Below are 22854 nucleotides of genomic sequence, written 5' to 3'. Positions count from 1 at the left end.
ATTTTAGTGTAATAAAGTAAACAATTTGATGACCATCTATATATAAATCAATTCTTTTTAGAAGAGAACAATACTGAAAAGATAGTGTATATTATAAATAAAGCATATATTACTTTCTTCTATTTAAACTTAAAAAGTAACGTAGTAGCATCTTTTGTCGTATGCATACACAGAAAATACTGATAAGATAGTGTATTCAACTTATTAAGTTTACCTCCAAACGTTGGAACGAAACATAATACTGTGTAAGTTTTATTTACAAACATATGAGTATATATATCCCGAACCCAACTAGCAAAACCCAAATAAAAATTAAAAAAAGTATCCCAGTCGTCCTAGAGAAACTAAACGAGGATAAAGAGGAGTTAATACAGCAATGGAGAAATCAGTGCAGTTTGTAGATGAAGGAGCACCAAATCATGTCCAATCTTCTTCCACCAATAACAATGGCGGTTGGACTTCCTTTCCTTTCATCATAGGTCCTACTTTCTTCCTCCTCTTTTTTTTTTTTTTTTGTGTGTAAAGCTATAATCTTCTTTTTTCTAAGGCTAACAATCAGGGCGGAGCTATTTGATCCCTATCACTAGAAAATTATATTGTATATATAAGATCATAAATAACAAATATTGATTTCTCTTAGGTTCTTTACTTCTTCCTAGGCAAAATCAAAAGTAAGCACTGAAAGCAGTTTAAGAAAGAGGTGGTAGCTGCAACATGGAGAGGGGGGCTATGATTTATCATATATACATGGAGAATACGAATTGGATACTGTTTAAAAAAGTTGATATAAATAGGCTAAAGTCATGGATGGGCCTCATGATATTTTTAATTTAAAAGATCGTATCGTTGATATAAATATTTGAACTCTGAGCATGCGCGTGAAAACGGAGAGCGTGAGTTACCAAATTTTTTCTTTTTTTAAAATTTTTAATCATTAAAAATTAATTTTAACAAAAACTCTATTTTAAAATCTATTTAAATAATTAAAAAAAATTATAAAACCCAACCCATTCTCACCGATAGCCCACTTTATCGCCGCCATACCACCGCAAAATCTATTTAAATAAATCTCCGATAAAAAATGGCACCATTTTTTTAATTATTTAAATAGATTTCGAAGGGCGGCGGCGGCTATAGATTTGAGAGGATGGGTTGGGTTTTCTTTTTTAAATTATTTAAATAGATTTTAAAATTAATTTTCTTAAATTAATTTTTTTTGTTGACATGGCTTATTTTTATTGGTCGATATTTCATGTCACCTGGTCTATTTTTCCATGTCATGTGAAGTGAATACAGAATCTTATCTTATGTTCGAGGGTCCATATTGTTTAAAAGAAAAATCGAAAAACGAAAGTTCGGGGTTGATATATAAATACTGAGATGATAGTGACACAGATAAACAAATTGTAGAAAGAATAGATTTGCTTAAATGTCAAAAGGAAATGCATAGTTGTAGTGGATTCTTGCCCAAAAATAAATAAATAATAGTGTATAACTAGAGACTGATTGGAGGCCTAAGTTTCATAACACCTTTCCCAGAAGGTGGTTGTGGGATTAGGTGTTCTGTAAGTGTATTGCTTTTCTCGTTGTTGTCAATAATAATATCCAAAGTTGTTACCGAAATTCTTTTTTTTTTTTTTTTTTGAATGAATTTTTTTGACTCCGCTAATAATTTTGAAATATTATTAGGGAGCATGGCAGGATTATCACTGGCTGCAGCAGGATGGAATAACAACTTGATAGTGTATTTAATACAAGAATTCAACATGAATAGTGTAAGTGCTGCTAAAGTATACAACATGGCCAATGGTTGCAGCACTATTTTCCCAATTTTGGGTGCCGTAGTTGCCGATTCATTTCTGGGCTGTTTCTCCGTCATCTGGATTTGTTCTCTCATATCTTTGCTGGTAATTACTCTCTTACTTTTTCCTTTATTTCTTTGAGTTAATGGTTAGAAACACATTTTAATTATCACTTTTCGTGAGTTTCTTCAACTATTCAGGTAGGAAAGAAAATAATTAATAGTTGAGATGTATTTTAATAAATAGTTAGTGATACGTCTAATAGAAACGCGCACAACTACTGGTTCAAATAATAAACTAACGAAAAAACATAGGTCACGGGTGTGTTACCATTACCTCTTTTTTCCTTTGGTCAAATTCATGAAAAGATAAGTCATTTCATTAAAGCTTCTATCTTATCAATGTTTTGTTATAGCCCTTTTTTGCGGGAAGTCGGCTTTAGTCATTTCGGCAACTTGTTTGGCTTTTACTAGTTTTGGGGATTTTAATTTTTGTATTGATGGTGTAGATACTTGTTAAGTATATTTATTAGGTAATTATAACTAAATTAATTCATAAAATGGGGGAATGCTATTATCTCGTCTTAATTTTTGTAGTAGTGTTTGATTGGATACTGAATATAGGATATATAGATAGAAAAAGTTTTTGAAACTTGTGGTATAGAATATTTTATTAATATTTTTATATGATTTAAAATAAAAAGTTTAAACTAAATTATTTTTAAATGAAGTAGTGTGATCTGAAACATACTATAAAAACAAAGTATGCTACCTGAATAAAACGAAGGGAATAACTAACTTATTATTGCAAATTAAAATGCACTAATAATTAAAAAAATTACGCTAACTGAAATCTTTTTTCGTGGGTTATGGGTGGTAGCTTTGATCCCGTTCTCATTTTCCTTTTGCCTGATTAAAAAAATGGCATTTCATGAGAAAAAGAAAGCCATTATCTCATCATTATGTCCTGAAAGTTCCCATGAGGGCATAAGCGTGAGGTCTTTGTACGTAGCGGTGTGTAAAACTTCTGACCGGAACTTTTAAAATTTTGTATAGGGCCCAAAACTAACATTAAAAGCTAAATTTATAATTATGTTTTATCTTTTTTTCGCTGGATGTCGTCTAAACTTTAGATTTATTTATACCTGAATGTCAAAAAACGTAATGACCAATATTATATCATAGCAGTAACATAACATCTTTGTCATGAGTGGGCACAAGTTTACACAATCCAGTATGGAGGAGAAAAAGGTGAAGCAGCAGGGCACTTAGGAAAGTCATGAAAAAAGGGAGTCCGCGACTTAAGTAGGCTAAAAAGTAACATTTGGAACCAAAATAGTGGCAATAAAAAAAAAAAAGTAACAAAACTAGGTTCTGCGCACGAAATTCGTGCGCAATAGGACCAAACTGCAGGGCACTTAGGAAAGTCATGAAAAAGGTGGTTCGATCGTTTTAGTGATAGAGGCTTTTTTTTAGAGATGAAACCATAAAAAGATATAATGGAAGAACTCCAAAAAAACTAAAGAACTAACAATTTCACGCTCGTTAACTTGAAAAAGTTAACCTATCTAATGAAATTTTATAGCAGTAGTAATATTTACTGGAACTTCATCTCTACAAATAGTTTTTCTTAATACGTTTTACTAGAATTGAAACTCTTTTTAATGCCACAATATTGTACATTTTGTGGATAAAAATATAATAGCATGTTTTTGTAATACATTATATCATGCAACATTATGCATTCAACGAAAGTCAAACTTTGTATTAATATGTATTCCTTCAGTTCTAATTCATGTGAAGGTGTTTGGCCCAGCACAGAATTATTTAAAAAAAAAACTCTTTAGAAATTTATAGTCTAAATTAAGTCATAGAAATTTGTGTGACTATAAATTATTTCATTAAGCATAAAATGGGAAGTTTGAAGTTAAATTGTTACTAAATATGAAAAGATATTATTCCTTTCTAGACTAACTAAAAAGGAAAGAGTGTCACATAATATTTTAAATTATTATCTTTTATATTTAAAAAATATGTCTCTTATATTATCACGATGATTGCGAATAAAGTAAAAGTTATCATAAAATATGGCAATTCTAATAGTTTCTCAAAAGGTATCAAGTAAGCTTTTGAATTAATTTATGATAATCAATTATATAAACTATATATCCAAATATTGGAAGGATGTCTTAATAAGTTTTTATTCGTTCAACTTGTGCAACTGACCCAGATTTGATCCCGAGAGAGTTCTTCCATTCAAATAGAAACTTCTGTATGAACCGCTATATGTTTAAGTTTTTTTTTTTTTTTTCTTTCATTGTTTTTTAAAAAGTACTTTTGATGAGAAACAATTTGTGTTTGACTAATCAATTTGAAAAGCATTTTTGAGCAGCAATTAGGATTTGACCAAGCTTTTAAAAAGTATTTGTAAGTGTATTTTCTTATGAAAAAGTACTCTTAGAGAAAAACTATTTTTTTAGCTTCTGAAAAAACAGCTTTTGCTACTCCTTAAAAACACTTATTTTCTTCTAAAAGCTTGGGCGCTTGGCTAAACACCTCACTTTTTAAAAATAAGCACTTTTTGAAGAAAAAAACACTTTTGGCCTCGAGGCTACCTTTGCGAAATATCTTAAAAGTTTTCCTCATTTACCAAATTGTGTGATGACAATTGAAGTATGTACTCCCTCCATCCCAAAATAAGCGTAGTTGTAGCAAAAAAAGAAATTGTACCAAAATATTTGTTGCTTTAAGAATTCAAGAAAAAAAAAACAAGTAATTGTTTCCGACTATAATATAAAACTATAGTTGGAAACAATTCTCTCGAGAAACATATAATTAATAAATAGGGTAATTCAATAAGCTATGCCTTATGGAGTACTTTTTTTTTTTTTTTAAATGAGCGTGAAATAAGCTAAAGCAACACTTATTTTGGGACGGAAGAAGTAATAGGGGCAACATAAAAGAGAACAACACAAAATCTTAAATTGGTACAACACGTGTCAGTCCCTAACTTTGATATGCAGAGCTTAAAAAAGATGTTTACTTTTAGTAACTATTCAAAAGGTCTTATTAGCTCAACAGAGAGTGACGCTCTTCCCATCAAACTAAAGTTTAAGAAATTCCAATATAATAGGTCTATGAGGACAACGAAAAGCCCTTTGTTCTCACTTCTGTATATTAGTAAAATATAACCGTGGTGTTTAAATTACGAGTCCGTATGCACCTCAACTAATTTTATGAGGTATTTGTTATCTCCCAACAATTTGTTACATATTTATAAGTGAAAGTCTTATAAAAAGATTCTAAGAAACATTTTTCTTTAATAATGCCTCCAGCCTTTTGTTCGAATTCTCGTGGAGTCTAATTCTTATCGGTACGAATAAAGGGAATGGATCCCTGGCTTTGGGTGTCTATATAAAGAACAAATACGACGAGCATAAATATATTTTTAAACTTCTATTATGACGAACAAAATATTTTTAAAAAGGAATAGGACTTTGGGAGGAAACCAAAATAGAGTCACGAAGCTTTAATTACAGTATCGCTTTTCAACGATCTGTTGCGGCTAAGACACATATTAAAAACTGGATAAGATGAGCCTGACTAATTTTTCTAGCTAAAGAATTATTTCAGACGCACTTATTTTGAAGGAAAAAGAGTAGAATATGAGCAATTATCTTAGGTTGAATAACTTGTTTGAGATAAGAATTCAAGGTTCCAAATGGCAGTTGTAGAAAGACACACGAGTACCATAATTTCCTCAGCATGCGCCACCTCATCATATTTCTCTGATTCAATACTTCATCATTTTGCTGTTTTTTAGGCCATTGCTGTGTAGCTACAAAGAGTACTGGTTACTTAATGCTTTCCAACGGAGTTATCCATCTTGCTTAGGAGGGTCCTACATGACCCTATTTAGCAAGCACAATATCCATGTTGATGTGTATATATATGGAGTAGAGCAATTTGTTACAACGAAACTGACACAAAATTCATCAGAAAAATGATTCGACAACGACCAATATTCAGCCTGCCCTTAGTAGGACAAAGACAAATGAGTACCAGAACTATATTTCTTTTGTATGACACACTTCACAGAAGATGCACTAGGAGTTGAACTTCGGGTAGGGACTAATAAACCTTAGCTCCAGTGTGGCAAATGTTAAACTGGCGTGTTGAGCTGAATTTAAATAGAATAAAATGAGTTAAGTTTTTTTTTTTTTTTTTTTTTTTTAACAAGAAAAAAAAAAAACTTAACTAAATTGATAAGGAATAAAATTAGTTAAGTTAATAAATAAATAGATTATTAAACCGCTTAAATATTACTTCGGCTAAATAAGTGGGTTAAGATGTGAACCTACTAATTTTTTAAGACATATCGAACTTATAAACCATTAAAAAGAATATACATTTCAAATATGAAAAACAAAAAGAATATGTCACACATTCAATGATGCGTATAGGAGATTGTATGATAGTATATTCGAAGGGGAAAGGACAAGTATTTTAATTTTTTTTTTTCCCCGCATCCTTCAGCATATCATTTCATTGGCAACTAAAATAAATCTATATTGATGGTGTGGTACCCCAGCTAAAAAAAAATATCAAGATAGAGGCCAGATGTAACTTGCGTGGAGCAAAGTCTACACTGTCAGTTAGATCAATCGTGTTAAAAAATCAAATAGACTGTTTAGCAGGTATGCGACTTGAAAGATTAAAGAGGGCTAGAGCGTGGGTTAGGGACAGATACGAAGGGGTAAATGCTTCCCGCTCACCGCCTCACCCTCTTAATTTAATGGAATTATGTATAACCCGTTCCGCGACAGTTTTTAATAAGTACTAGGATTTAGCGGGTTGCATGCTTTACTACTCAGGTTACTTCCTACTTATCATATGATTTAGCTTGTCAGAACATGTTGTTTGTTTTATTTTTCAGGTAACTGATTCGACGTGCTTATTATCGACAATTGCTAGTAATTATCTTTGAGTGACCTGGTTGTTTTAAACTAATCTAATATACCATATACTACTATTTTGTTTTGCAAATTGGCTTGCAGGGAGTGTTGCTTCTCACTTTCACAGCAGCCATTGATACATTGAGACCAACAAAATGCTTTGATGATTCGAATGACTGCAGAAATGCATCAACATTCCATCTTACAATATTATATGCAGCTCTAGCCCTAGCATATTTGGGAAACGGAGGAACTCGTTTCACCATCGGATCAATGGGAGCAAACCAATTCAATAAGCCAAATCATCAAGCAATTTTCTTCAATTGGTATACTTTCGCGCTCTACACGTCCAATATTATTGGTAGCACAGTCCTTTTGTATATTGAGGACAATGTTAGTTGGGTACTAGGGTTCGCCATATGTGGTGCTTTCAACATCCTTGGACTGGGTATTTTCTTGTCGGGCCAACGTTTCTATCGCCATATTGAAGCACAACAGGAAAGCCCTTTCATGGGTTTGGCTCGGGTCTTCGTTGCTGCTATTAGGAAGCATAGAGAACCATTGTCATTAGGAGGTGAAGATTATTACCATGGCATGAAACCACTGGATAGTGCAACAAGAACTGACCTGAAAAATCCTAGCAAATTCTTCAGGTAACAACACTCTTCCCGAATCCAAATATTGTCAAAGTACATCTATTAGTAGCAGGGAATCCAATTGAATTCCTTTGTGGAAAAATTATAGTACTATGCAGATAGGTAAAAGAAAGTTTTATATTTATAAATTGTTGAGTTTCCTACGACTTTAGGGAAAGTTGTGTAGCGGCAACGGTATTGCTTTAGGTCCACTAGTTTGAATCCTAAGTGTAGCATTTTTGCATATTTTTTAATCCCTTTGTTAGAATTTAAACCCCTTGCTAATCAAAATTCACTACAAAAACTGGAATTAACTATGAAATTCGTCACTAAATAGCTCATAATTAACAAAAAGTTTTGATAATCCGTCGGTAGAGAGAATTATGTTTAGCGACAAAAGTTGTTTGTTTAATTCCTGTTCTTTTAAGTGATTTATAGTCCTGATTCTTAGGATTATTCACTTCCTCACTCGAGAAATGTGTTGGATTCTATGTTTTAATAGGTTCTTGAACCGTGCGGCTTTGATCAGGGAAGGAGATAAGAAACCGGACAGAGTCACTGCTGAGCCTTGGAAACTATGTACAGTGCAACAAGTGGAAGATCTCAAAATCTTGATAAAGCTTTTTCCAATATGGACTACTGGTTTGTTTCTATACACCCCACTAGTCATACAATCCAGTTTAGCTGTCCTCCAGGCCCTGAAAATGGACCGGCATTTAGGATCGAATTTCAAAATCCCAGCGGGTTCTGTCATAGTCTTTACGTTGATCGCCACATGCATAACAATTACCTTCGCAGACCGATTCATATTCCCGTTGTTGAATAGATGCATCCGTACGTCTATGACACCGCTCCAACGGGTCGGGATAGGCCACGTGCTGACGGTTGTCAGCATGGCCTTCTCCGCCCTGGTCGAGTCAAAGAGGATAAAATTGTCAAAATCTCTGGTGCCAATGTCAGTCTTCTGGCTGGCACCACAGCTAGCTATTACAGGCATCGGGCTAGCTTTTCATTCTCCGGGATACGTGGGATTTTATTACCAAGAATTTCCAGGGTCGTTGAAAAGCACATCTACGGCAATGGTGGCGCTTTTTGTGGGTGCAGCATTTTATTTTGGGAATGGGGTGATGGATTTGGTTCAAAGAGTGACAGGATGGTTGCCGGAGAATATAGATAATGGTAGGTTGGATTATGTTTTCTGGGTGATTTGTGTCTTAGGAGCTTTAGACTTTGTGTATTACCTTGTATGTACTTCGTTGTACGAGTATAAAAATGTTGACCAGGAACTGAATGATTCTATCGACAAAATAGATAGAAACTAGCATAAATGAATAGGCCTGGATGCTATGTAAAATTCAACAAGCAATGATTCTCAATTCATAGCTCTTTAAGATAAAAAATAAAATTGCTGACAGTGTACCACTATTGAAAACAATTTCTTTTGTTGACGAGCTTGTTGACTTTTCGCAAGAAACAGATGTTTTCTACCCCATTAGTTAAATGAACAGCAGATGCATTTTGGCAAACAGTCCATTTTGTTCCCCATAAAATACAAGAACAATCAAGATTAGCTTTAGCTCAGAATGTCCATTTCCGCTCGTCAACGGTATATTGGCAGGTGAATTTTGCATGGAGAACGAACAGTATCAGCCGTTACTCATATGGGCCGGCTTGCAGCGTTCATTGGTGTTGGATACTACATGGGGAACACTCTGATTGATCTGGTTCAGAGAACGACTTATATGGTTGCCAGACAATATCAATGATGGAAGAATGGATAATGTCTTCTGGTCTGTTGTTTCTTGGGATCAGCATATTTCATGAATGACCTTGCATTTGCCTCCCACAAATACAAGAATATGGACCAAAAAACAACTGATGCACCCAGTGAATGATAAATATTACTCCCTCTGTTTCAATTTATGTAAACCTATTACTATTTGAGGAGTCTTCGAGGTGGTTCTTTGATCACGTTTTCCTTACATTTTTTTTAAATTATTTGAATTATAAATTATCATGACTTATAATACTTTTTATTTAGTTTCTAAATATATAAATTTTATTTTTACAAACTTGAAAAATCTATGTCAAAATTTAAGGTCAAAGTTATAAAGTTTGACCCTCGTACTCCGAAAAGTTTCACATAAATTGAAACGGAGGGAGTAGTACTTACTAGTACAATTCAAGAAGCATGGATACGATAAGTACCGCACCAGATCTCCAGGCTTCACTTATGGTTTGGAATAAAGAGACAAGCTTTCCATGAATGAGATATTGCACAGGAAAGGAAAATAAAATTAATCCTTTAAATTGGATGTAAAAGGATTACATCTAAAGGATATAAACCGTGTGTTTTTGGAGCAATGTATCAATTAGCAGCTTTTCTTGCAAAGCAGTGTCAATCTACATCAGGAACATGTTAGGTGAATAAAAGAATTTGAACGAGACCAAGTTGAGTCAATAAGAATCAGGGCTCAGGAGGCCCATTGTGGTGGAACTTTGTACAGTCAAAAGGCCCAAGCTGATTGTTTTTCTTTTTCACCTGTGAATCAAAGAAAGATAACAGCTTAAGAGACTAATATGACATTGGCACAACCAGTCAAGATTACAAATGCAACGGTACGCTATTTTTCCATTTCTACCGATCAATGCGACCAATGTATATCATCCCAAGCAACAACTATTATTATTAAAATATAAACTTAGGTGAAAGAAGTCTTGGTAAAAGCTACCCTCTTTTATTAAGGGTACTTCAAGTGATAAATTAAGGACATAAATTATGACAGTTTCTAGTATAGCCATACACCTGCCAAAAGCTCTACTCTTGGAATATGAAGAAAATATTGATTCGGTTTTAAGAAGATTAAAAAGAATGAACACCTAAAAGATCAGTCTAACAGGATCACAGGTAAAACAAGAAGTCCCACGGATCCTAATATCCTCCCAGTATCCAGCTTTTTTTTTTTTTTTTCCTATAATGTGTGTATTACAAACCCAGTGTTTTTATTAGTTCGAAACAATTTTAACAAATTATAGCACATAACTGATCGCATATTCACCCTATCTACTTTTCTAATAATCTTGTTCATGTTAGTTTGCCAATCATTTTAATGGCCGAAATGGTGTAGTTCTTCTTTTCTTTTTTTGGTTTGAACATTGACTGGCAAAAGATGTGTGGAACTCAGAAACTTGTATATATTAAAATATCGTATCGAACTTTTGCTGGTAACTTAATATGCTTTTATTATTTTGTTGTTACTTTTAAATTTTCCCATCAGAGGACTACTACATCATGTCGAGCTTTTGTCCAAGTATATAATTCAGCTATCAGTCTATCACAAGTGAGATCAAAACTCCTCCAAGTATCAAAATGCATTTCTGTGGGACAATATAGTGTGCACTAAGCTCCCCTTATGCGTAAGGTTCAGGGAAGGGCCGAACCACATAGGGTTTATTGTAAGAAGCCTTACCAAAAGGCATCTAAATTTGCAAAATGATTACCAGCAACATTATCAATGTCAAAAGTTAAAATGAACTAAAAGTGAATCAATTCTCACCCTAATTTGTAGCATATGCCAGGGAAAACCTGTTCATGTAAATTAGACCGAATAAAGTTGAATGCATTCTCATTCTAGCTTGTAGCATACACATGTCACTATGTTAGATATGGCATAGGCTACCTCAAATAAGAAAAGAAGAATCTATAAATAGAGACTTACCGGAGACCACGGGCTTGGCTCAGGCAAGGATTTCTCTTGGGGTGAATTTTGTACAGCACCACTTTTCATGGTTAATATGTCCTGTAAAATCAGAACAAAGAGTCAGTTACACAAACCTGCAGACATTTTACCACCATAAAAAATTATTCAATTATTTTGTGATAAATCATGCTCCAACAATAGATTTAGAGGGGTAGAGCTTGACACTCAAGCCAAGTTTGTCTCACTGCCTATGGTTCAGGACAAAACTTTTAGGGAGGTCAAGCTTACCGACTGTTCTGGACCTATTACTGGATGATCCAGGCGTCTTTCATTTTATGAATAGAGAGGTATGCTCACTAAAAGAAATATGATGAACAGCTAATATCTCATAATTTGCTCTTTAACACCAGGTGCTACAGGTGAAGATTCTGGATAAAGTGTGGAAGCAAACTGCTCTTGAGGAAACTGAAGATGAGTCGGGGAACTAATAAAAGTATGCTTGAAAGGTTAACTACATTTTCCTTCATTCAGACAGATCCTAGTATACAGATCATTTTCCAAAAAGAAATTACCTCTCCAGCAGCTTCCATTGCTGCCAACCATTCATCAGAAAATGGAACTGCATCATGTGGGGGTAATATCAAAAGATTGCCTTTCTTCAGACAGCTCTCTGTATTCTTGCTGCCATCAACGAAATGTGTTTAGAAATTCTCAAAAGATTGTAATAAAGGCTAGGTCTACAAAAACCAAAGGACTTCTTTGGGATGAGAAAAGTCTTTGCAATACTTACACTGGCGAAATGGTGTTTTCATTTGTGCATGGCTCGAGATTTTCCAGCCCATGGCGAAGTTCGTTGTGAGAACTCTCATTTCCACTAGGTTTTCCAGTTTCAGGTTCCTTCACCACAATATCTTGATTCAATATGTCAGCTACCTTCCTTTGTATTATTGATGAGGTCTGATCTCCTTCAACAAGTTCTATGCAATCAGCTGTCACACTTGCTGTTTGGTTTGTACTTGTCCCCTGAGATGAATCAAGTTCCACAGATAAAGATTCAATTGACGACGGATATGATAGTTGATCCTCAACACAGTGGATAACATCCAGTTCATCAGCAACACTACCACTCCCATGAATCAAAGGTGACTCCTGGTTCGGAAAACATGGGCTTTCTAATCCACTTTCATTAACACTCTTTCGTACTGGAAGAGCATCTCCAAAATTCTCGAAGACATTGCTGCTTTCACATTCTTCCACCACAGTGCTAGGGCTTTTTCCAGGCAACTGAGCATCATTACCATGTGTATCCACTTGTACATCCTCCATTTGTAAGATATTTGTGAGGGCATTTGTTGTCTTTCCAATTTCATTTTCTTGTCTTGTATCTCCGATTGGTGGAGTATGAAGACTCTCTAATACAGCCTTATGACACCTCAGTTCCATTGAACTGGAACGAATCAAATCCGCATGGCTGCACATTTGTGACTCTTCAACTTTCAAGCTTTCGGTAGATGGCATGCCAAGCTTTACCTTGATCATCTGACTACCATCACTAGGATTGTTTGATGAATCTCGATTTTCAAATTCATCCATTTCTTTGAAGAGAAACATGTCTTTGATCGGTATGTTACCTTGACCCATTGGACCAAGTGTACCATATCCAATTACATCTTGCGTTCCCCTGGAAGATAAACCAAATTCCGTAGAGCCGGTTAAATTGACATCATTCTGATAGTTTGATGAATCGCGAATTTCAGCTTCATCCACCACTTCCAAGACAGACTCTTTAATTGGTTTTCTACATTCATCAATTGAACCAGGTACACCTGATACCATTTTGTCTCTTGTTGCACTTGTCAATGAACCAAAATCCAGAGAGGCAGTTAACTTTGAAAGAATCTCTTCATCTGTTGAATGAATACAATTTTTAGCAAGAGTAATTTTGACAGGGCTAGAACACATGATATCTGTATGATCTCCTTGAACCACTGTAATTCCATTACTATCTAATTCTGTCTGTGCACTTGTAACATCAAACCTATCAAAACCACTATCATCTGGTCGATATGCCAGAGCAGATAAACTAGTTTCAACAATCTGTTCATCTTGACTTTGATCTATACAAATATGTTTACTTAGGGACCGATCACTTGAATGCAATAAGTTACCACCCGAGGACTTATGTTCCGAGTAAATTGAAAGTCCACCAGGATTAGTTTCGCAATTTTCATCAGATAAAGTTTCACTCAGGACATCTGCTACTAATCCTCCTGTTTGTGCTCTATCAGTGATCTGCTTGCTGGTAAAAGCTTCTTTCAGATTATGAGAATCTTCATGCTGAGATGCTACTTCTGACTTTTCCATCTTTTCTTCACTAAAGTCTGAACCTGAGAAATTCAATGGCACACAATTCCCACCTCCATTATTCCTTGGTTCTCTTTGGGCTTTGCTCACATTGTTCTTAATCTTCATAATGTGCTTATCATTATCAAATATCCCATCATCTTCAACTGCAAAGGACTTGACCTTTTCAAATTCTCTACCGGGTAAATTATTGCAGCAACCTACATAACCCTCCTCCCTCACCTCCTCACTAAAATTAATCATGTTCCGGTACTGCGAGTTTGAACCATCAATTACTGAACAAATGCCAGATTCTTCTGCTTCATTTTGATTGCAGTAGGCACCTTGCAATCCACGTAGAACTAGAGATTGTGTATTGTAGCTAGCTTGTGGAAACTGAGCATCTCTAAAATCTGATCCAGCAGAGCCTTTATTTTCTATAAAACCAGGGATGGAGTTCATGAGATCACCATCTTTGTTTATATGTTCATGTTTTCCAGTTTGTGGTGGATGTTGCTTGCCATTCATCAGCAATCCTGCATCCTGAAGCTTCTTTTCGTTGTGCTTGATGTGATCCGGTACTTTTTCATCAAAATTACCTGCAGGATCTCTGAGCTTATCACTGACTGGATCAAGCTGCTTACCAACACTTGGAATATTCACTTTTTCTACACTGTTTCCTTCCAAGCCTGGTTTGATTACTTTGCAGGATGCTGTTGAGCTTTCTTTTTCCAATCCTATTATCCTACAGTTCAGATTTGCTAAGTTGACCTTGCCTTCTTGCCTTGCTAGTGCCACTGGTGGCCTCAGATCACCAGACCTTTGCAACGGGCACATACTAGACTCGCCTTTCAACAAGCGACTTGTGTCTGAAGCTTTTGTCTGCAATCACCATATTGGTTATCATGACTTTAAAATAATATCCTACGGCATGAGCATCATGCAGCCTATGCACCTTAAATGAAAGAACCTATTGCTTGCCAGAATAGTGCTGGTAATACCTGACGAAAAAATCCTAATGAAGGTGAAGGCAGCCGCAAACCCGATGGTCTCATGGCTTGTGCAGGCAGGTATTGCGTACTGTTAACAGCAGTACGAGTGCTGTGAGGAAGACGAAGAGCGTATGGTGTACATACATCATGACGTTCAGATGAATGTGCTCCGCTAGATGTAAGTGTGGCATCTGGATTCATCTCCGAACCAGTGTTGCTAGCTTTATTAACTAGAGAAGATTCAGTTGATGCCTGTAATTTCGACGTTGATTTTTTCTGCGCAAATAAGAATTAAGCAAAAAGGAGGGATATGATTTTGTTGGTTAACTACCAAATATATTGAATGTACTCCAGGCTAAATTCTTTAGTGTTTTGTTCTTGAACTTAAACATTTCTTGTGAGTTCTTAATCACATCGAATTCTTCTAAAATGTTGAGCTCAAAACTTGAAGTAATTCTTACGTCATTTCTCCTTAAAAGACATGAAAAAGAATTATCCTGGAACCTTAAAAAATTCTTTTAAGTTCTTAACCACGCAGAATTTTTCTAGAATATTGAGCTTAGACTTGAACTGCAGCTTACATTATTTCCTCTCAAATTGCATGACGAAGATTTATCCTTCAAAGGTTCAGCAACAGCTTTTGCTTTTTCTTGGCTATTTCTCACTTTTCTAGAGTAGCTCCTTAATCCCATATTCTTCTGAATACTAACAGCTGCATGAGAAAGGAAAGGAGAATAAAAATGACGTACTCTCTTATCTGTGACGCAAATACGAAAAGTACTTTCGCAAAATGTAGTTTCATGCCTTCTAAAAGTTCGAGCATGGATATAACCTGCGTGAGTTATTACAGCACATTTTGAATACATCCATTCCCAATGATAGAAATGGAAACAATCACACTCAGCAGAAGCCAGAGGGATAGATAATAAAAAGTAAAGGTATTACCAGAATCAGTTACTTGATTCTTCAAGTGACTTGCTCTTGGTATAGTACTCTTAGAGCTTGTAGGCAACAAACAAGAACGTAGCTTTGAAACTTGACACTTTGGTAACTTGGAATCCTTGGTTGCAGATTTTCCATGATTCATGTCTGCAGGCCTTTTCAGTCTAAAATAATATTAAGGCTCATCATCTGTAAAACCTCTTATATAGTAAAATAAAAAACTGACTACTTCTTGGAAATAGTTGAATCTCAAATATATCTAACATGTGCAAGGATATGAAGCTGAAGACGGAGGTCGAGAACAGCCAATAGATTTGGAGATAGTTCTACCATTCGGAGATGCAACCACTTTACTTGATACCTGAAACCACGCAAAAGACAAACCAAACGAAATAAGATGGCGTATCATCAGAAGTCATGGCCATATTTATGAGCTGAAAAGTCACTGCTAGTCTTAAAGAGATCTGACCTTCCGCTTATCTTCTTTTAACGTTGCAGCTCGAGTTTCTTTAAACGTACTCTTTTTGTTCGAGTTCAAATAAGCTGAACTAGCATCACATAGAGAGTCGTTTGAAGTTGGATTTCTCTCTTCTTCATTGATGGTGAACAAGGCCTCTCCGCATGTGTTAACTAATGTTCTACTAAGCAGAGAAAGTTCTATTGGATCCAAAACGCCTAAACAGAAAGAACAAAGTACAAATCAAGAAAGCAGAAAGAATAAAGTAACTTTTTCCTATACTCAATCTCCTGCAGCATCTAACAACTTTTTCTGCATGTGATAAATAGAGATATTGTACTGTAATAATTACCTTCTTCAGTTGAAAATGCTCTATCCCATGCTAAACTTTTCCGCATATTGAAACCACCACCTCTTTTCTTCTTCTTCATATGCAGCGGCTCCACACTCAGTTTAGGCATTTCTGCTATATTTTCTTTATTGCTGCAACCTCTACGAGAGGAACTGCCTGATTTTAATGGATCTACACGACCATCTAGCCCTCCTGCAACATGATGAAATCTATAAACTATTACCAATTAAATAAATAAAACTATAAGCTTCCCGGGAAATTGTTCCCTCTACTTCAAGAGACCAAGTGTTTCCAATTTTAAACAGAAAACCTAACAAATTCAAGCTGAACATAAGCTGCTAATGCTAGCTTGCCCTCTATTATTACTGTACAGAGCAGGGAAGAAGCACTGCAGAAAGTCATTACTGTGTTGGATTAACTACTTTAATTGGAGTATTCGGGTAAGCTTGAACCTCAGGTTAAGATAGCTGCATAATTGAGTTATGGCTGTAGCTATGAGTGCTACAGACAGTCTAACGAGAGGAATGGAAGTGATTGACACAGGAGCTCCTATAAGTGTTCCGGTGGGTGGAGCGACTCCGGGACGAGCTCGGAGAGCCCATTGATAATTTAGGGCCTATAGATACTAGTACAGCGTCTCCTTTATACAGTTGGATACAAAATTATCTAGTTTTGAAACAGGAATTAAAGTAGTAGATATTTTAGCCCCTTATCGTCGTGGAGGAAAAATCGGACTATTCGGGGGAGCTGGAATGTAGATATATGCCGGCTCACAACCAAATGTGTCTTTGTACCAATCGCCATGTTAGCCCTATGCAAAGAATAGGGTGGTTTGCTTAAAGAGAATCTTTTCTATGATGAGGTACGAATCATGTTGTACATGAACAAGCTCCGTAAGATCCAATATAAGTGAACTTAGATAAAATGGAAAGTTTTGAAGAAAATATGTATGCTACAACTAACAGTACAGAAGAGCAGCAGAATACCAAATGTAAAGAAGAAAGCATCAAACTTCTACTGACAGAAGTAATAATATAAATCAATCGATCAATCAAATTCACCTTAACTCCTAGGTAGGGTTTTTCTTATCAATTAAGCTCTACTTAATCCCATTTCATAGTACATATTTTCATCAAAGTAAGACTAAAGTCACTAGCTGTCAACCCATAGCTCTACGCCATGTAGCCCATATTTTGAGGTTTGTTACCCAATTTAGCCCATATTTGTGTATAAACACCTTTTATACAAGGTTGATACATTATGTATAATGCTCCTCCAGATATAATATTGTATAAACTGAAAAATATGGCTACGTGGCGTAATATTTTATGTTGGGTTGTATAGTTTTGAAAATTTCCGTAGCTAATTACGGCCTTTATCAGGAACCAACTAATTAACCCTAAGAACTCATTATGACCTATTTCAATGTAAAACAAAAATCTACGCATATCTAAACAAGACGAAGCTTCCGAATCCTCTCAATGGGAGGGAATCTCAACGCCGAATCCCCCAAAGCAATGAATGAGAGAATGAAAAAAAAAAAAGGACGGAGCAAGCTATAGGAATTGCAATGCCACTTGGAAAATGCATTGAAATGGTATTTAGAAATTGAAAGACACAAAAATGGAAGAGAAAAAAGTAGAATAACTGACTCATTGGAGACATGAAATTTGAAATAGAAGCGAAATGGTCGGGACTGGAATCCATATGAGGGAGTGGGGTGAGTAGAGAATCATCTTCAAGGAGGCTTAGATCCGATTCCATTTTGAAATAGTAGTTGAAGAAATCATCAAACAAGTATGTAGGAGTAGGACTGACTAATTGGTTGAAGGGAAAGAATAGGGGGATTTGTTTGTTGGTTTTGAAATGAGGGCAAGCGGGAAAGGGTCCCCTAATGTAGGACAACACACACGTGCCTTGCTCACTCCAATGCCAAATCTCGGTTTTCTTCTTCTTTCCTTTTTCCCCTTTTGTTTCATTCATTCAAAAATGGGAAAAGGGTCAAAAATCTTGCACTTTCTTTGGAAAAATTAAAAATATCATACAGCTTATTTTTGGGTCAAAAAAATACCCCTCCATATCCTTAAAGTTTTCAAATATCCCTTGTTTTGAAGGAAATTATCCCCAAAATAACTTAGAAATTATTTTTTAAACTCGTTTTGTCGTTTTAAACCGACCTAAAATTTAAGTAATAACCCATGAATCCCCTTATTCCCCCCGATTCTCTCAAACTTCATGTCTCGTATTGGGGGAACAAGGGGATCTTGCTCAGTCCTTCATTTAGTTGGGTCGAGTTTAAATGATGGAGCGGGTCTAAAACGATTTCGAGTTATTTTGGGGGATAATATATTCGAAAACGAGGGTATATTGAAGCAATGATGAGAGGGATATTTTTTCTGCGAGAATAATTCGGAAGATATTTTAGCCGCTTTTTTCCAAAGTAGAGGGGTATTTTTGTTACTTTTTCCCTTCAAAAGTTGCCTACGAAAAAAAAAAGCAGAAAAGGGCGAGTATACTGCCGAACTATCGAAAAAGGGCCAAATATATCGCCGTTATCACTTTGGGTAAAATATGCCTACTGGCACCTCTTATTGGCTTAAATATCTTGCTTCATGATTAAATTGTCCACGTCAAAGCAGGCCACGCCCAAAAGCGCTAAAATTTGAATGAGGTGGGCAATAGCAATGGCGTCTGCAATCCTTCAACCGAGCTTCGATTTACCCCACCTCCCTCTCCTTCCATATCATCTTTCACCATTAGTGGGTTGCTTCCAATTTCCTCCATGGCTGGATGTAGAACATCTTCTGCCATGATATATTCCCCTGTATGAGAAACATCGCCATCCTCGTCCTCTTCATGTTCCACTTCTTCTATTTCTATCCCATAGTCATATTTTTCATTTGTGGTTATAGTTACCAGAGCTAGTTGGTATGCTTCTTCTGTGACTTCCTTCCCATCCAAGACATCATGAACTTCTCTGTCAAAAGAACTTGGTAGTATTTTCTCTCGCCTTAGATCGTTACTCATATTCTAATAAGATTCGCCTTCAAGTACCTCCAAAATTTGCTTTGCTCGCAACCAGAGGGTGAAATATGGTGTCTTTGTGTCCATTGTTTGTGGTTTTTCCGCCCACTTCTTGTAAAATTGTGACACCCAATTATTAGTTTTCTTTAATTGTTGTAATTTCTAAGGTCATACTTCTGTTTTTGGAACAATGTTAATGTAGAAAAAAAATATTAGTGAAAGGGTGTAACAATGGTGGAGAGGGAGATGTTAATGGTGAAAGATGATATGGAAGGAGAGGGAGGTGGGGGTAAAATTGAGTTTGGTTAGTGAGGTGGCATCCACGTGTCTTGCCATATCATTAAAATTTTAGTGCCAACAAGGATTGGATTAAAACGAGCATTTTAATGGTAAAGGGGCATATTTGAGCCAATATAACGGTAGGGGCATATTTGGACCCAAAGTATAACGAAGGGTATATTTGGCCCTTTTTCAATAGTTCAGGGGTATATTTGGCCCTTTTCCGAATAAAAACTTATCCTTTACAACTTCCAAATCAATTGATAATTAATCAATGTGCACTTTCACCATGTTATTATTCAATCCTGATAAACTATATAGACTGGTGTAAATATCGAATACGGATAAAAGTTTTAGCTCAGAATCCTAATGAAAAAAATGTATTCAACGTCTTTCTTACCCGTATTATTACTATTTGTATATCAATACCTTTTACTAGTAATATTTTGTCTAGTTTAGGAGTACAAATTTCATTTGAAAGGAACTAAGGAATTGTTATTTAAACTAAAAGAAAAATTAAATGGTTGACCTTTCAAACTCCAAACCCGGGGAATAATTTATTTTTCTAACAAGATTATAGCTTGAATTAGTTGAAATTTGAAGGGGAGAAAAAACCCTTATCAATTTCTTTTTCTTTCTTTTTTTTTTTTCATCAAAAGACTGATCTTTTCATTCATTTGATAGCACAACAAAAGAGTCACGAGTTTCATGTACAAGCCATATAGAAAATTGTTCATCCCAAGAAACTGCATCGACTAAAGTCTTTGAAAAACTAGCAAGACGGTGACTACACCTATTTTTGTTTCTTCTGATAAAAGAAAATCGAGCTACATCTAGGGTCTCACGAGGCTTTTTGATATATTCACATACGTTTTGCACGAGGCTAAGGTGCTTTGACCGATCACGAATTGTCATTACCAATTTCATTGCATCCGATAGAATATGCACTTTCCTCCATCCTTTGTGAACCGCAATTTGCAATGCCTCTCTAACTGCAATTGTCAATTTCCTTTTCTGATAAAGCTAATATATGTCTCTACTCTACCAAGTGTTTTTCTTAGTTAAATATTGATAATTGGACCATGCAGGGTTTCAAGATTCAATGTGGATGATATTTTACGCAATGAAATGTCACTGGTTCGCTCTTTAATGCCAAGTTTTTCAATATCATATGTTTGAAAATCTTAAGTTAATGAAACAGCTACTACTCTACAACCTACCGAGATATTTTTTTCTTTTTTTTCTTTATCCTACAAACGCTAGAATGTTCTATGCAAACTTCTGTATGGCAACACATTTAATCCAAAGGGTTCACAGTGATCCGATGATTTCATGAGATCTGTTGGTATGCACAGCATATGCTAATATGTTATACTAAACGGGGTATGTTTTCTTTTCCTTTTATTACTAGAAACAAACTTCAAGTACTGCGTGTCTATTTTGTTTAGTTGTTTTACAATTTTGAAATATCACTTTGAAATATTTCTTTTTGCATTTTGCGTTATTGTTATTTTATGTTTCATTATGCGTACAGGGCGGGAGAAGTTAACAAGGGTGGTTCAATAAAACTAAGCAACGGGTTAATAGTCTCAGATCGACACGAGCAGTAGCTCAAGGAACGTCAACCCACAATGGGTTCCCATGCCGTACCGTACACTGGCGGGGACGTAAAGAATTTCAGCGAGCTTGGGAAAATACGGTGTTGGTGGTGGGCCAGCCCCACCGATTCTCAATCCGCAAGTCAAAAGGATCGTCTAGTGGTCACGCAGAATTAGGTCCGGTTCCGGCTGATGGGCCTCAAACACACCAACTCTGATTATGACTCTAATTCAGCCTACCGGGCTAATTACCTTTGGTCTAGGTCGACAGTCCAGGCAGCTTGAACCGACCGGTTCGTTTAAGAAAGTTGTGTATTGAAATCCACCATAAACGAACAAGCTTTGAAACTTATAAAAAAAAACTGGCTGGGTTTTAATTTTTAGTGGATTGGATGAGTAGATTTAATTGGAACAAAAATCACCTAGGCGCCACATACAAAATTAAAGTGCGAAATGAGAATTTAACGGAGTAGGAATAAATATGAAGAATAAATATGCCTTTTTTTTAGTACAAGGGCAAATATGACTCTAAAGTTAGATGACAAGGGCAAATATGTTGAAAAAGTATAACGATGCGCAAATAGCTTATTTGGTACAAGGGCAAATCTGACCCTTTCGTGTTTTTTTTTTTTCTTTAACTTTACATAGTAATATTATTGGGTATATATAGTAGTAAGAATAAATTTAAGTTAATAAGATGTTAGCCATTTGTTTGTAATACGATCTGTTAGATGGTGTTGTATAAATTTTATTTACTAATATGAAAATGTGAGTAGCTTAATGTAAAATTCTAACATATTTCTACAATAAAGAATAGACAGATTTTTTATAAATATTTTTTATTTTTTATTTTCTATACAAATTTCAATATTATCTAAGCGGAAATAAAATCATAAAATCCACTATTAATTAAGAAATTTGGGGCCTCAAACTTTTAGGGGTGCTAAAGCAAAGGCTTTAATTCGTTAGTCTCCCCCTAAAGCCACCCCTGGAAGATAACATACAACACACATGCCTGATAGATACACACTTAAGTAAAACATGTTCCTTGTTATTTTCTGGCACTGTGAGCTTTATAACTCGTTTCGACTTGTTCTCTCCTCCAGTTCAAACCCTAAGGGGCGTTTAAATTGACCGGTTTGGTTATTGCTTTAAGTTAATTTGCTGTCATTGAAAGCCCAATCAAATAATCCAAACGAGAAAATCATATCTTCCAAGCTCATCACTTCAATAAAGGCATTGAAGTCAGGAGGCCGACCCCCAAGTTTTTTCTAATGTATCCGCAATTACATTAAAGTTCCCCCTACTAGCCACGGGAAGTTAATGCAAGTCGATAGGTCCTTCATCATCGAGTACACTATCGACTTCCCACACTTATCATGACAACATCACCGATCTTTAGCGCTATGGAGGGCCACATCATGCACGTGCACCACCGAGTCTTCATGTTAACTGCGGGGCGAGGAACGAGGTGAACCGGATTAACAATGAGAAGCGGTCAAATCGGTAGCAAAGGCACCGGGACGGACGGTTGGTTGAGCCGAGCGATAGCTTTGCCATCGATAGCTCGGTGAGGTATGCCACCAGCCACACACTTCTAATGATAGATAGAAAAGGTGGGAGAGGGGCTGACGGGACGACAAGGTACAAAAACAAAAACTACATGACATACGTACGTTAAATGGTAGGCCCGTTACGAACAATCATTAAGGCGATCTCAATCTCGCTCGGCTCGGGGCGATCACTTGAACATGGCGGGATTGATCGATCTACAT

The 22854-nt window shown here is 35.8% G+C and overlaps 2 protein-coding genes across 3 annotated transcripts; one reads left to right on the top strand and one right to left on the bottom strand.

Moving 5' to 3' along the window:
* The first annotated feature begins 225 nt into the window (after window positions 1–225).
* On the top strand, window positions 226–8826 carry LOC132052806 (protein NRT1/ PTR FAMILY 2.3-like). 2 transcript variants are annotated; one of them, XM_059444490.1, is made up of 4 exons: window positions 226–479; window positions 1690–1907; window positions 6859–7409; window positions 7894–8826. In XM_059444490.1, the coding sequence occupies exons 1-4, from the start codon at window positions 377–379 to the stop codon at window positions 8711–8713; spliced, it is 1692 nt and encodes a 563-aa protein (XP_059300473.1). In that variant the 5' UTR covers window positions 226–376; the 3' UTR covers window positions 8714–8826. The 2 variants fall into 2 exon arrangements, with proteins under 2 accessions (XP_059300473.1, XP_059300474.1); XM_059444491.1 differs by lacking the exons at window positions 226–479; window positions 1690–1907 and adding an exon at window positions 6036–6557.
* An 854-nt stretch (window positions 8827–9680) lies between these two features.
* On the bottom strand, window positions 9681–17941 carry LOC132052805 (uncharacterized). The gene is made up of 11 exons (XM_059444489.1): window positions 17831–17941; window positions 16179–16370; window positions 15839–16044; window positions 15648–15730; window positions 15373–15533; window positions 15009–15139; window positions 14437–14703; window positions 11883–14317; window positions 11665–11773; window positions 11111–11191; window positions 9681–9933 (listed from the first exon to the last, which is right to left on the bottom strand). The coding sequence occupies exons 1-11, from the start codon at window positions 17883–17885 to the stop codon at window positions 9859–9861; spliced, it is 3795 nt and encodes a 1264-aa protein (XP_059300472.1). The 5' UTR covers window positions 17886–17941; the 3' UTR covers window positions 9681–9858.
* Between the last annotated feature and the right edge of the window lie 4913 nt (window positions 17942–22854).

The sequence above is a fragment of the Lycium ferocissimum genome, chromosome 4 (genome assembly GCF_029784015.1).
Source record: "Lycium ferocissimum isolate CSIRO_LF1 chromosome 4, AGI_CSIRO_Lferr_CH_V1, whole genome shotgun sequence".
In the NCBI taxonomy this organism is placed as follows: Eukaryota; Viridiplantae; Streptophyta; class Magnoliopsida; order Solanales; family Solanaceae; genus Lycium; species Lycium ferocissimum.
This window is presented reverse-complemented; position numbering and strand designations above follow the sequence as displayed.